This window comes from Tamandua tetradactyla, chromosome 2 (genome assembly GCF_023851605.1).
Source record: "Tamandua tetradactyla isolate mTamTet1 chromosome 2, mTamTet1.pri, whole genome shotgun sequence".
Taxonomy (NCBI): Eukaryota; Metazoa; Chordata; class Mammalia; order Pilosa; family Myrmecophagidae; genus Tamandua; species Tamandua tetradactyla.
This window is the reverse complement of record NC_135328.1, coordinates 167,315,614-167,330,753: the sequence shown is the minus strand read 5'-3', so window position 1 is coordinate 167,330,753 and position 15,140 is coordinate 167,315,614. Positions and strand designations below refer to the sequence as shown.

At 37.4% G+C, this 15,140-nt stretch overlaps 1 protein-coding gene across 4 annotated transcripts in view; it reads left to right on the top strand.

The window, feature by feature from the left end:
• The window catches only part of TCEANC2 (transcription elongation factor A N-terminal and central domain containing 2), a 59,805-nt gene extending 44,982 nt beyond the window's left edge, over nucleotides 1–14,823 (top strand). For all 4 annotated transcript variants that reach the window (XM_077149569.1, XM_077149566.1, XM_077149568.1 and 1 more), the window contains 2 exons: nucleotides 6,617–6,810; nucleotides 13,512–14,823. In XM_077149569.1, coding sequence (XP_077005684.1) covers nucleotides 6,617–6,810; nucleotides 13,512–13,700 — 383 coding nt within the window. In that variant the 3' untranslated portion in view covers nucleotides 13,701–14,823. The remainder of the gene's footprint in view (nucleotides 1–6,616; nucleotides 6,811–13,511) is intronic.
• Nucleotides 14,824–15,140: the final 317 nt, after the last annotated feature.

The following is a 15,140-nucleotide window of genomic DNA, read 5'->3' as shown; positions in this document are numbered from 1 at the left end:
CATGAAGGACTTATGAGACAAGGTAACAGTTTTGATGCAAGGTTAAAGGACTTAAGTGGAAGAGTGAAATGGTCAGATGCATGTTTTAGGGAAACATGTCCCTAAAAGAAATGACGATAAGATTAAATAAAGGCCACTCTGGCTGCAGTATGGAAGATGGCGTTAAAGGGTACTAAACTTAGGCAGAGGGACCTGTATTGAAGAGACAGGCAAGGGTAGTGTTAATAGCGATTGAGAAAAGGGAGCAATTCAGAGCATTTAAGGAGGCCTACACACACACACACACAGTACATGTGCTACTCATAACCCCCAACTTTTGTTAATGGATATACTCACGCCACCTGCCCCTCCTTGTTAAAGAATTACTATGTGGTTAAATTTTTTATTATTTTAAGCAAGATTTCCCCCCTATTGTATTCTAAGTGGTTATTACTGATAGAAGAAAGCTATTTGTAAACAATATCTATCTTCTATTCTTCCATGTTTGAACTTTTAATTCTAAGTATTTAGTTGATTTCTTTGGCTTTTCTAGGTATTTATTTTTTTCTAGGCATTTTTGCGTATTGATTGCTTTTACTTTCCCTCCCTTTTTTTTTTCAATTTTTATTATGAAAATCTCAAGCATATGCAAAAACAGAGAGAGTAGTATAACAAATCCCCATATATCCTTCACTCAGATTCACACCTTTGCCACACTTCATCTTTCCATTTTGTTGTTTTTGTTTTCTTCCTGAAGTACTTTAAAGCAGAATCTCAACCTCGTATCATTTCAGTTCTACATTCTTTATATGCAGTTCTAAAAAAATATGGATATATTTATTACATAACCACAATGCCAGTGTTATACTTAATTAACAATAATTCCTTGGCATAATTTAATGCTCAGTATATATTCATATTTCTTACCTCAAAATATCTTTTTTAAAGAATTTTTATTTGAGAGCTTGTAGATTTACAGAAAAATTATGTGGAAAATAGATTTCTCATTTGCATTCCCATGCAGGGTTTTCCCAATTATTAACACTTTACATTAATATGTTACCTTTATTACATGATAAAATAATATTATAATTATACTAGTAACTATAATCCTAGCTTACGTTAAGGTTCACTATTTGTGTTGTACAGTACTATTTTTTTTATTTTATTTTATTCTAGTAACAAATATATAACCTGAAATTTCCCCTTCAACCACATTCAAATATATAATGCAGCAGTAATCATTATATTCACAATGTTATACTACCATCACCATCATCCATTACCAAAACTTCTCCATCACTCCAAAAGAAATTCTGTACCAATTAAGCATTATGTCCTAGTCTGCCAAAGCTGCCAGAATGCAACACACCTGGCATTCTGGATTGGCTTTTAATAAAAGGGAATTTTATTTAGTTAAAAACATATAGTTCTTCAGAGGAAAGGCAGCTAACTTTCAACCGAGGTTCCTTCTTACATGGGAGGCACAGAGCAATCTCTGCTGGCCTTCTGTGCAGGCCTCTGGGTTCCAACAACTTTCCCTGGGGTGATTCCTTTCTGCATCTCCAAAGGCCTGCAAGTGCTGCAAGTGCTGCAAGTGCTGAGATGATGAGGTATGCTGAGCTGCTTAGGCTGTGCTATGTTGAGCTCTCTCATTTAAGCATCCAGCCAATTAAATTAACCATCATTCATTGCATCAAGCATGCCTTCTAGCCGACTACGGATGTAATCAGTGACAGATGTGCATCACATGTCATTGGCTCATGTCCACAGCAATAGAACTTTACCTGGCACCTTCACCTGGCCAAGTTGACACCTGAACCTGACTACTACACATTAACTCCCCATTCCCGACACCTACCCTACTACATGATAACCTGTATTTAAGCTTCTAACATTATGAATTTACTTATTCTGATTGTTTCGTATCAGGGAGATCATACAGTATTTGTTTTTTTGTGTCTGGCTTATTTCACTCAACATGATGTCTTCAGGGTTGATCTATGTTCTAAAATGTATCAGAGCATTATTCTTTTTTATGGCTGAATAATATTCTATTGAATGTATAGACCACATTTTGTTTATTCATTCATCTCTTGATGAACACTTGGGTTGTACCCATCTTTTGGCAATTGTGAATAATGCCGCTAAGAGAATTGGTGTGCAAATATCTGTTCAAGTCCTTGCTTTCATTTCTTTTGGGTATATACCTAGAAGTGAGAGTGCCACGTCATATGGTAAGTCTATACTTAACTTTCTGAGGAACCCCAAACAGTTTTCCATACCAGCTATACCATTGACATTCTCACCAGCAATGAGTGAGTGTTCCTGTTTCTCCATATCCTCTCAACCCTTGTAATTTTCTGTCTTTAAGAGTAGCCATTCTAGTGCTTGCGAAATGGTATCTTTTTGTGGTTTTGAGTTGCATTTCCCTAATGGCTAATGATGTTATGCATCCTTTCATGTGCTTTTTGGTCATTTGTATATCTTCTTTGGAGAAATACCTATTCAAGTCTTTGTCCATTTTTTTAATTGGGTTGTCTTTTTGTTGGGTTGTAGGATTTCTTTATATATTCTGGATATTAAGCCCTTGTCAGATATGTGGTTTCCAAATGTTTTCTCCCATTCTCTAGGCTGTCTTTTTATTTTCATGATCAAGTCCTTTGATACACAAAAGATTTTAATTTTGATTAGGTCCGTTTATCTTAAGTGTACTAGAGCAGAATTTGTTTTGCGGCTGTTGGGTGAAGTTTTCTATATAAGTCTGTTAGGTCTAATTGGTTTAGAATATCATTCAAGTCTTCTATTTCCGTAGATCATCTGTCTAGATGTTCTCTCCATTATTGAAAGTGGTACGTTGAAGTCTCCTGTTATTAGTGTACAAATGTCTGTTTCTCTCTTCAAGTCTGTCAGTATTTACTTAATATATGTGGGGGCTCTACCATTAGGTGCATATGTATTTATAATTATTATGTCTTCTTGTGGAATTGGCCCCTTTATCAGTTTATAATGACTGCTTGGTCCCTTGTAACAGTCTTTCATTTAATGTCTACTTTATCTGATATTAATATAGCTACCTATACTCTCTTTTGGTTCCTGTTTACATGATATGTTTTTTGCTATTACTTTTCAACTTACCTGTGTCTTTGAATTTAAGATTAGTCTCTTATAAATAGCATATAGTTTGGTCATGCTTTTTTATTCATTCTCTAATTCTCTGCCTTTTGACTGGAATGTTTAATCCATTGGCATTTAAAGTAGCTATTGACAATACAAGACTCTTTTTTTGCTATTTTGCAATATGGTCTTTGTAAGTCTTATACCTTTTTGTCCTTCAATTGTTCCATCAATGCCTACTTCCACATTTATTTGATTTTCTTGTACCATTTTGAGTTCCTTCTTATTTCTATCTGTATATATATATATTTCAGATATATTCTTTGTAATCACTGTGGGCTAAAATGTAATATAACAATTACATTTGAAATTTGGTACCAACTTTTGACCTCAATACCATGAGCTTCTTACAGCCCTCTTGTTACAAATTATATCTTTATACACTTTATGTCCAAAACCAGGTTTATCATTACTTTTTATTCATTTGCATTATAGAATCTGTAAGAAGTAAAAAATGGAGGGAGTAACGTACCAAAAAAAAATATGATGTAATAATACTGGCTGTGCTGGTTTGAAATGATGTATATACCCTAGAAAAGCCATGTTTTAATCCTAATCCCATTTTGTAAAGGCAGCCATTTCTTCTAATCCCTATTCAATATTGTATGTTTGAAACTGTAATTAGATCATCTCCCTGGAGATGTGATGTAATCAGTGTTGTTGAGCTGGATTAGGTAGAGGTGTGTCTCCACCCATTTGTGTGGGTCTTGATTAGTTTCTGAAATCCTATAAAAGAGGAAACATTTTGGAGAATGAGCAATTCAGAGAGAGCAGAGCAGAACGACATAGCCACAAACGAGAAGCAGAGTCCACCAGCCAGCGACCTTTGGAGATGAAGAAGTAAAATATCTCCCAGGGAACTTCATGAAACAGGAAGCCAGGAGAAGAAGCTAGCACATGATGCTCTGCTCACCGTGTGCCCACCATGTGCCCTTCCACCTGAGGGAGAAACCATGACTGTGTTCTCCATGTGCCTTCTCAGATGAGAGAGAAACCCTGAACTTCATCGGGCTCTTGAACCAAGCTATCTTTCCCTGGATACCTTTGATTGGACATTTCTATAGACTTGCTTTAATTGGGACATTATCTCAGCCTTAGAACTGTAAACTAGAACTTATTAAATTCCCCTTTTTAAAAGCCATTCTGTTTCTGGGTATATTGCATTCAGGCAGCTAGCAAACTAGAACGCCTGCATTTATAATTACCAGAACTCTTTGTTTCTTTATGCTGCTTTAATCTACTGTCTAGTATCTTTTCAGTCTGAATAACTCCCTTTAGCATTGCTGGTAGGGTGGGTCTAATGGTGACAAATTCACCAGCCTTTAATTGGGAATGACTTTATTTCTCCCTCACTTTTGAAAGAAAGCCTCACTAGATCTAAAACTCTTAGCTGGCATTTTCTTTCAGCCCTCTAAATATTTCATCCCACTGCCTTCTTGCCTCCATGGTTCCTGATGAGCAATAGCCACTTTATCTTATTTAGAGCTGTCTTGTATATTATGTGTTGCTTTTATTTTGAAGCTTCCAGAACTCTCTCCTTTGCCCTTGGCATTCGACAGTTTGATTACTGTTGTAGTTTGCTCACTGCCAAAACAGATACCATAAAGTGAGTTTAAACAGTGGGAATTTATTGGTTCATAGTATTGAATGTTAGGAGAGGTCCAAAATCAAGACATCATCCGAGGCAATGCTTTCTCCCAGAAGGCTGTGGTGGTCTAGTGGGCTGGCTGCTAGCGATCCTTGGTTCTTGGCTTTTCTGTCATGTGGCTGTACACATTGTGTCCTCTTGTAGCTTCTTTCTCTTCCCGGTTCTATTAACTTCCATCTTCCAGCTGTTCCTTGTGGTTTTCTTCCTGCCTGACTTTCACTCTATTTGTAAAGAACTCCAGTAATCCAGATTAAAGCCCAACCTGATTTGTTTGGCCACATTTTAACTGACATAACTTCTAGAAGTTCCACACCCACAGGAAGGGATTAAGTTTAAGAACTTGTTTTGCTGGGGTACATAGCTCCAAGCCACTACAACTCCTGTGTGTTTAGGCATGATTCTGATTTATCCTGTTTGGGATTTGATGGGCTTTTATGTCCTCTGTTGAATTTGGGAAGTTTTCTGCCATTATTTCTCTGAATATTTGTACTGCACTTTTTCTCTTGCTCCTTCTCCTGGGACTCCCATAATGTATCTATTGGAATGCTTGATGGTGTCCCACGGGTCTCTTAAGCTCTTTTCACTTTTTTACTGGCGAGGGGCCAGTAGGGGTGCTACTAGCTTCTTCCATTTTTAAAGCTGCATTTTCTTGATTCAGCACTCACCTAGTTAGTACAACCCTTTGTCTCTTTTCCAGAGTTTTGAGTAAGGTGGTTCTGCTAGTTTTCAGTAGTTGTTCAAAGATTCTGTTGGGGAAGGGCACCCTGGAGTATTTTACGCCTTATCTTTATCCTAAGTTGCACAAAATATCTTTTAACCATTGGTTTGTTTGAATCAGGATTTGAACCACACATTGCATTTGGTTGTTTGGACTCTTAAATCTCTTTAAATCTATAGCAGTTCCTAGCCCTACCCCTCTTTTTAAAAAATGCCATTAGCTGTTAAAGAAACCATGTTATAGTCCTATAGAAGGTCTCACATTCTGAATTTGTGTATTTCTTTATACTCTAATTTATTCCTCTGTCTGTTACCTTTCTTATAGAGGTTGGCTTTGAATGACTAATTAGAATCTTATTTTTCTTTTCTTTTGGAAGAGGGTATAAGACAACTTTTTAGGTAGGGTTGTGAAATAGTACCTATAACTGATACTCTCACTCTTACAGATACCAAGATTGATCAGTGGAGAGATGAGACAGCTCATCCCCATTATAAATTTTCCCATCAGTCTTTCATTGAATGAGTTCATCCACTGATGATTGTTGCCTGAATTACTTGTTTCATCAAGGGCTACAAAATGGTGATTTTCTAAGTCTGTCAACTTTTCACATTTATTGGCTGAATAAAGAACGTGCCCTCAAAAACTAGGGCTCTTTTGTTATGCTGAAATATAATATGTTCCAAAAAGACAAGATAAATGCTTAATTCATTTTCTTTTATTATAATTTTTGGATTAAGGAGTTGATGCCTCAGTTGTTCCGTTTTAATATTTATTGATCAAACTTCTATTTTATGACTTATTCACTGGCTACAGTGATTCTACCCTAGTGAATATCTTTGTGAAATGGTCTTCATTCTCACCAGAGCCTTTACATCCTTAGGTACATGAATGACTTTCTTCATGCCCCACATAAGTTCATCTAGTCCTGTTTTTTGTTTTTGTTGTCCATGGACAGGCACTGGGAATCGAACCCAGGTCTCCAGCATGGCAGGCAAGAGCTCTGCCACTGAGCCACCGTCTCATTGCCCTAGTCCTGTATTTTTTAAAAAGAAGACAAAGCAACCTTTCTTTGGGTTTCTCTTCTTTTGTTCTAGGTCATACTGTGAACAAGATGCGTAAACACCCAGATTCAGAAGTGGCTTGTCTTGCCAGAGAAGTTTATACTGAGTGGAGAACTTTCATTGAAAAACATACAAATAGACCATCTATTGAAGTCCGGAGTGATCCCAAAACTGAGATGTTCAGAAAAAATGCCCAGAAATTACTCTCAAAAGCCTTGGAATTAGAGGTAATGTCCTGGTGGGAAAGTGATTACTGGGCCCTCTTGGTTAAATGAGCTTCATGTTTTCATGTTGAGCTTTTGTAGTCTTAGTGTGATGGCTTTATTCTAACTGGTTATTCTTTACGGACTCTGGATTTTATAAGCACAGTTCTGGGAGGTGGTGTTGCAGAAACAGTGTGAGCTTTCGAACTTGCAAGACCTGTATTTAGGTCTTAAAGGCTCTAGTATGTACTACTGGTTGTACACTTTAGACAAATCCTTAAGACTCTGAGACTTAGTTTTCTTATCTGTAAAATGAGGATCATAATTCTTACTTTCTAAGGTTATTGTAAAGGTTAAATGAGCCTTTATTGAAAGGAATAGTATAGTGCCTGGTGTGATTAAAAGTCATCTAATAAATATTCGTTCCTTCCCATTTAAAATTCTTTCTCTTTGCACTAAAGCAAAAATTCTGGGATGGACTCTGTTATGGGAATATTAATGGCAAAACAAATAGCTGTCAATTGGAAAGACTCCATTCCTCCATTTATTGCCAATACCCATCCTTCCAGTTGGGAGGCATAATATCAATTGGATAAACATTCCCTATCATCTTCATAGCTAGCTTTAGGTGCTGTTAGCAGTTTGAGATACATAAGCTAGAAGGATTTCAGCTTATTAATGGTAATGTTAATCCTCCTCCTCACCAAAAAGCAAATCTTATAGGCTAATTAATACTCTGGAAAACTAGACATATAACATCCATATTTTTTCTTCTCTCCACAGTATCTCTATTAAGTACCCTTAAGGAACAATTTAATATTATTAATGAAAGAAGCAATGCAGAAGTCTTGTTTAAATGTTAGATCTGTCTCTGTATTCTCTAAAAAAATATTTTAACTTTTCTATCACAATTATTCAGCCACAAAAGAGAGATAAAGGGACTTGTGGTATATCACTTACTTTTTCCAAATACAGCTTTGGATTTTTAAATACAAACTTAAGATAGGAAATTAGAAGAATTAAGAAAGGAAAAAAAATTCATCATTGGTCCTACCACCCAGACATAATCTTGTTAACATTTTGGTGCATTTCCTTTTATGTAAATTATTATAGCTCTTTAAATGAATATTGGGCAAGTTATGCTTATCCTAGATTTATTAGAAACAATTATATGCCAAATGTTCCAAGATATTTTTATTGATTAACACTGTGGAAATTCATATAATTATTTGCATTTGTGTCGTTTCTTTAATCTTGATCAATATTTGTGTTATTTTGTAAATCTTTTTCTATATTTCTTTTTTCATGTTTATTATTTTTAATGTTTTTTGATAGTTTTTTTGATAGTCCATATTATTTTTAATTGAATGCTGTATGATTGCTCAACTTTCCTAAAGGAAGCTTAATAGTAATGTTAAACCTTTGAGAGGAAGGGAGAACAATTAAAATTGTAAGTCTGATTTTCCAGAGTATTGATTAGCTGACAAGACTTGCTATTTGATCTTTAAATAAAGTTTATTTTTTAAATAAACCCAAATTATTGTAGAAACATACAGTGTAGGTATATAATGCATAGTTAATGTAGTGGTAAATACCAGTTCCCTGTGGTATCTTTTTAAGTAAATGATTATAACGAAGCTATGCTTGTAAGGATTAATGAGCAGTTTGCCTGCTATATTAAACTCCATAATAATTATCCGTTTAGTTTATCCATTAATTATCCTTTAAACGGCACATCAAGTAGTAAGCACTCAAGTGTTACAAAGCAAAGTTTAAAAAGTGATACATTCGTTAGTGCTTTCCAGTGTAATTGGAAAAAATATCAGATTAAGCAAAGCTGAATGATTTTGTTCCCAAAGAGTAAATTTTAAAAATTAAAAGCATGCATCTTACTGTCTTCCTTGGCCAAAAAAAAAAAATATTTTTTCTTGCATAAACAACATTTGATGGTATTTTTATCAGTTTTGTATGTCAGAGAATATAAGCAGAAAGTTTTACATAAGGTTAACTCTTAGCACCTATCGTCTTCTGAGACAGTTCCTATCAGGGTAAATCAATGAACCATCTAATCCAGTATCTGATCTTTGACAGTAACCAATGTTGAATACATTCAAATCAGACATCAAATCTCCATTAATGTACTTTATCAGGCAGTAGTATACCACTGAGTAAGTTATTGGCCTTTTGACTTACTTAAAAACCTTTACAATTTGATTCAAGCATGTGCTTTTATAAATACCAAATCTACTCGGTATGTTTCAAAATGTTTCCGTATTATTTGTTTTAGTCATATATTTTTGTAATGAAAGCCACAGATAAAGAGCATGTGCACAGTCAAAAGGCACATCTCTTTATTACCCTACAGATCTTGCTTTCTAGATTTGTGGATTGTTTCCTTGTTCTTGGAATAATGGAATAGATGAATAAAAACTCCATCATTGAGACCCAGGCTCCATTCCCCTTTACTTTCTCCCTTCTGGATCGTCTTTGTTCTTCCTCGTCTTTTAGATCTTTCCTCATATGACATTCCCTGTGGTGTCATTCTCTTACTTCCCCTTCCTCATTATCCACTCTCCTTCCTACCTCACGGCCTGTGATCATTTTCCTATTATGTCATTAAAAAATGAACCTGACTCTCAAAGTGAGCCTATATCATTAAGAGTTATGAAACACTGGCTGGTTGGCTCAGTTGGTTGTCAGATGTTGCTAATGAGATCCAGGTCAGGGGTACATCCCCATATGGAACTGTTAGTTTTTGCTTTATTTAATGGCCTCGGACGGCACCCCTGACTTTGACCAGCTCTCATAAGTGTAGTCAAGTGGTCAAAAAGAATGTGGGTAGACAAGAACAGATCTAGTCATACTATTAAAAAAACCACATAAAGTTTGCTTCTAGTGGATAGGCGATTCAACATGTTTAGTGAGGCTCTCCTAGGTACCAGGTACCATGCTAAGTGCTAGGGGAGGATATAAACATAAATTAGTTATATTCTCTATCCTGAGAAAGCTTATTATCTCTAGGCTGAGAGCTTATAAATGACCAAAATACAAGACAGGACGAAATATGTTTGAAGTAGTGGTGTTAACAAATGTGGTGGCCACACGAAGGAAGAAGCAGTTAAATCTGATGGGGCAATTTTGGAAGGTGTCATGGAAGAGATGGTAGCTGAACTGGGCCTTTGTAGGAGGCATGCGATTTTGCTAACTAGAAAATACACATGAAAAAGAAATATATTTTATATCTTATCTCCTATATATATGATGTTATTGGAAGTGCAGGGAAGGAGGAGGGTATGTATGAGGAGAAAGGACATTCATTTAATAAATATTTCTTGAACACTTACTATGTACCAGTTTCTATGTGAGATGTGGGGAATTCAAAAATGAACACAGCATGGCACCAGCCCTAGAGTTGATCACAGTCTTAAAAGATAGATAGACAAATAAAAGAATTTGTCTATGTGCATTTCTCAATGCAGTGTGAGAAGTTTTCTAAAGTAAATATGGGAAGAAGACCTTGTTCCCCTTCTTTTAAATTGCTTACAGATGTAGCAGACATCACTAATTGATTATGACACCATTTCCTTCTAAGTCTACAGGGTCCTTGATGAAGGACACCTTTAGGTGGTCGTGTTCTCTATCTTTCCCCAGCCATGGCCAGTTGGTCTACGATTAGACAATTGAATAATACATACTCAACTCATAGGAACAAATAGATAAGGAAGGTAAATCAGGTTCTTTGTCTCTGAGAGATATGAACTAGGAAATACCAAGAATACAACAGTTAGTTGGGAGTGTTGAAACAGAAGGGATATTAGAGAAGTTAGAAGGGAGAAGCTGTGGGTAGAGAGAAAATATTTAAAACAGGGAGAGGGAATTAGGCAGTTGGAATTGGTAGTAAGTAAATAAGGAGAGGAGCAAAGACATGAGAAAAAGACCAGGCAGATCATGAGACACACAGAAGAAAGGAGGTAGCCCCTAAATAAATCCTTAGGTTTCTTACGCTTTTTCAGTTTTCGTTCCCATTCATATAGACGTATGTCATGGCACAACCCCTTTTTCTGAAGGTTTCAGTCCAACCCTTGTCCTTCCACCAAAAAAAACTTACCTAAAGCACCAAGTTAGGACCCATTGGAAAGGACTCAACAACTTACCTAGTTTTGGTTTACCCAAAGGCAGTTACAAGATAGACTTGCTTTACCATGTGCAGTAACTGTTACAAACACAGTTCACAATGAATCATTTTCCCTTATATTTATACTTTACCATCACAGAAGCATTTTTATTTCTTCATTCTGGTTAGCCTTCATTTAACAGTAGGCATGCTTGAAGAAATGTTAAATATTTGCTGTTTACCCCATCACACCTCTGGTTTAGCACCTGTCACACTGCTCCATGGTTATCTGTATACTGTTATGCTGTTTCCTTTTTAGGTTATAAGTTCTGAAAGGCAGGGGTCAGTCAGGTCTTTTTTGCTGGGTGTCTCCACCATGTATATGTGTTTGTATGTACATGTGCTGTAATGTGATGGCATGGCCTTGATCTGTTTTAGAAACATACACATACCCTTCTTCCCTTGACAACTCTTCTCTTCAAAAAAAAAAAAGGACTTTTTTATCCTTGTCTGTTGCCTTAACTCAAGCTCCAAATAGTCAGTGACTGACACTGCTCACACTGGTATGAGGATCCACTCAGGCAAACGTTACTGGACAAATGTTGGTGCAGATAGCCAGCCACCTTCCCAGACTACTAATGTCATCTGATCCTAGAGCTGCCTCAGGCCTGGGACTAGGCTAGGGCCTACCTAGGGATTGGAAATACTCAGGTATTTGATTGAATCCTGGACAGGCATGTGTCAGTCAGTCAGAAGGACCACAAACTTGCAAACATCTAGGCTAGTATATTCTAATATCCGTTCTCTGTCTCTCTCTACTCCCCTTTTCTCCATCTCATTTCTCTCCCTACTTCATCTTTACTTCCTCCAAGTTCCTTTTTTCTGTTTGTTTGGTCTGCTTTCATGTTAAGACATAGACATTTTATCAAATGTCTAGTGATCCTTTTTTATTTGGGGTAGGTTTTTGTTTTGTTTTGTTTTGTTTTTTAGCTTTTCTTTTAAAATTGAAGTATAGGGTGGTGTGACGGTGGCCCAGTGGCAGAATTCTTGCCTGCCATGCTGGAGACCCAGGTTCGATTTTGAAATATAGTACATATACAGAAAAGTATATATACAAAGCAAACACCCACTTCTTTGGGCCAAGTCCTGCTCCTTCTCCAGGACTTGGGCTGACTTCATTTCCTCTGCAGACAGACCCTGCCCTCCTGAGTTGGGTCCTTTTGCTGGAGCCATGCTCCCACAGTCCTCACTCCTTTCCTCTTTCCTAGTACTCAGTACATTTGTCTCGTGCTGGACAGTGCTCTCCATGAAGTCAAGGACTGTATCCATCTTGTTCATTGCATTTTTCCTGTGCCCCAAGCACAGAGCCTGGCACTTAATAAATGTGGAATAAATATTTGAATGAGTAGCTGGGTTAGGGAGGAAAGAAATTAATGAGAAAGGGAAACTCATTTCCTGTTTTCAGGGAACTCAGTCATAATATATATGTATTATGATATATATATATATCATAATATATCATATCATCTACAAAAAAAAAAGGTAGATTATAATATATTATGATAATCACTAAAGGAAGCTCAGGACATTGTGGCTGCCCCAAAGAAGAACTTTTAGTCCTTCGAGCTGGTCTTTGGTATATAAATAGGAGTGTTTTTTCCAGGGAAAGGTGTGCCTTGCTGAGGATGCACATGTCTGTGCAAAGGTACAGAGGTGCCTGAAAGCAGCTTAGAGTGCTCAGGTTGAACCATGGGCAGGATTGAGGGAGGGAATCTTGGCCAATAGGCTTAGAAAGGAAAGTAGACTTGAGAGAGGTCTCTGTCCAGCTGCCCAATCTGATCTGAATCCAGACCATATGGACAGAGCCTCAGCCAGTCCTGCTTTGATTATATCTGTGACCTTAGGAGGGGCATAAGCCTGAGCAAGACCACAGTTGTATTCCCTACGCCTGATCTGGTTAACCGTACCTGCAGAGGTCTCCCCAAATTCAAATAGTCTCTGGGAATGTGTGGTGAAGGGAAAGAAACATGAATTTTAGAGTCACAAGGTTTAGGTCAGAGTCCCAACTCTGATTCTTAATAGCTGAAGGACCTTGAACCTTTACCTTGTTGTACCTGTTTCTTCACCTGTAATATGAGATAATGTGAGAATAAGCAGTAAATGTGAAAAATGATGTTTAAACTGCTTTATATGCATGTTAGGGTCCAGACTCAGTGTTTCTAAAATGATATAAGGGGTTAAAAGGCACTTTAAAAACAAACAAAAAGTATAAACTGTTAAACTGATTTATTATCCTTAGTCTTCATTTCCTGGTTGGTAAAGTACAGGGCCCCATACCATTGCTTAGTTCAGGCCAGTTTCCGGTTATAATGGCAAATATTACCACCCGGCAGGGGTTGTGAATGAGGTCCCTGTCACAAAGCACATGGCCTTGTTCCTTAATTGCCAGGGTGGAATTAATTTGCTCTTCCTGTTTCTCTTGTGACAGGAAGTGGATGTCCTTGAATTTCAGTTGATTAATGAAGGTTTCTGAACACAGTGCTTCAGTTTCTCTTGCTTTTAATCCTTATGCAGTGCAAGGCCCTAATTTGATAATTTTGCTGTTTTTTAGATGGATCACCTACTGGTTGAAAATATTGAGCGGGAAACGTTTCATCTCTGCTCCCGCCTCATTAATGGGCCATACCGGCGGATGGTAAGAGCCATGGTCTTCACATTAAAGCACCGAGCTGAAATCCGGGCTCAGGTGAAGAACGGCTCACTGCCAGTCGGCACGTTTGTACAGACCCACAAAAAATGACCTGAGGATGCTTCCAATCCTGAGCTGAGCAGAGAGGAAAACGGGCCTTTCTCTGCCATTCAAAGACCCTTTTGAATTTGGGTGATGGCTGAAACTAGCTGTGTGAAATTTTCCCATGGTGCTCTTCCTTCAGACAGAGTTTGGGAGACAGGCCTGCAAGAGCATGCTTCATTATCTGTAGTGTGCTGGTGCTGCCTCACAGTATGCCTGCTGGCTGTCACTAGGAAGCGCTGTGCGATTGCCATCACCCAACACAGTGAAAGGGGGATGGATTTCACTCTGAGTATGCCAAGGACACCTATAAACTTCCCCCCATGTCAAGCAGATGAAGTTACTACTTTATTTCGCCACCCTGCAGGTAACTGAAACTCAATTACCACTACTGCTCATTCGGTTCCATCCCCCTGAGTTTAGATAGCTCTGGTGCCTCTCAGAACTCCCCTGTCTGTTCTCTTTGCTCTACCCCAGGGGTGAGCCTACCAGAGCCAGTCAACTGCCCCTTCTTTCCAGAACTCACTTATCTGAACATTTCAGCTCTCCCTGGAAGACCTTCTACGTTTGTCTCTGGAGCCCCCATGCTGAGGCTTCTAATGAGGAACTGGCCTGAAGCATCCCCCCGCCTCTGGTCATATTTGAATATATTGGCTGTCTTGGTTTAGAACTGTGTAGGAGATATATAATGAAATTTCTCTTGAGATGAATTACTGTAGTAGGAAAAAAATATGTATTTTGAAATGAAATACCTCTATACAGACCTGCTTGAATAATTATGTAAATATTTGCTTTTTAAAATAAGAATAAACTGAGATTCTTTTATTTTTTCTAAAACAAAAGGTATGGCTTATTCATTAAAAAGTGTTTGGGGTTGAGAAATTAAATTAAAGAATAATGGGATAAGAATTTGAGAGAAGTAGCAGGACCCAAGAAAGTTTTTTAGATTAAGGGAGACTTAAGCATATTTGTAATCTGAAAGGCCGGAACCAATGGAAAGGGAGAGGTGTAACGTCCCAGAAAAGACTGGATGGTTGATAGAATGAAAATCAAAGATAGAAGAGAAAGGACTAATATTATTGTCTACCTTCTCCTCAACAATTATTATTTTATGGGCGTGTGTGTGTTTGTGTGTGTGTTTGTGTGTGTGTGTGTGTATATATATATATATATATATATATATATATATATGTGTCCTCCTGTTGTATGAAGTGGGTGTTATTATTTAAATTTTTTAGATTTATTCATTTTATTCAGCAACCACTTACTGAGCACCCATTCCATGGGACATTGGAACTGAGCAGCAGCTACAGATGAGACCTGAGGCTACCACATGGAAGTATGCTGTGCAGTTTCGCACTGTAGGAGCCAGAATAATTATAACTGCCACCAATTATTGAGCACTTAGTATGTGCCTAGTGCTGTGGCATGCATTATAGAAAAAACAAA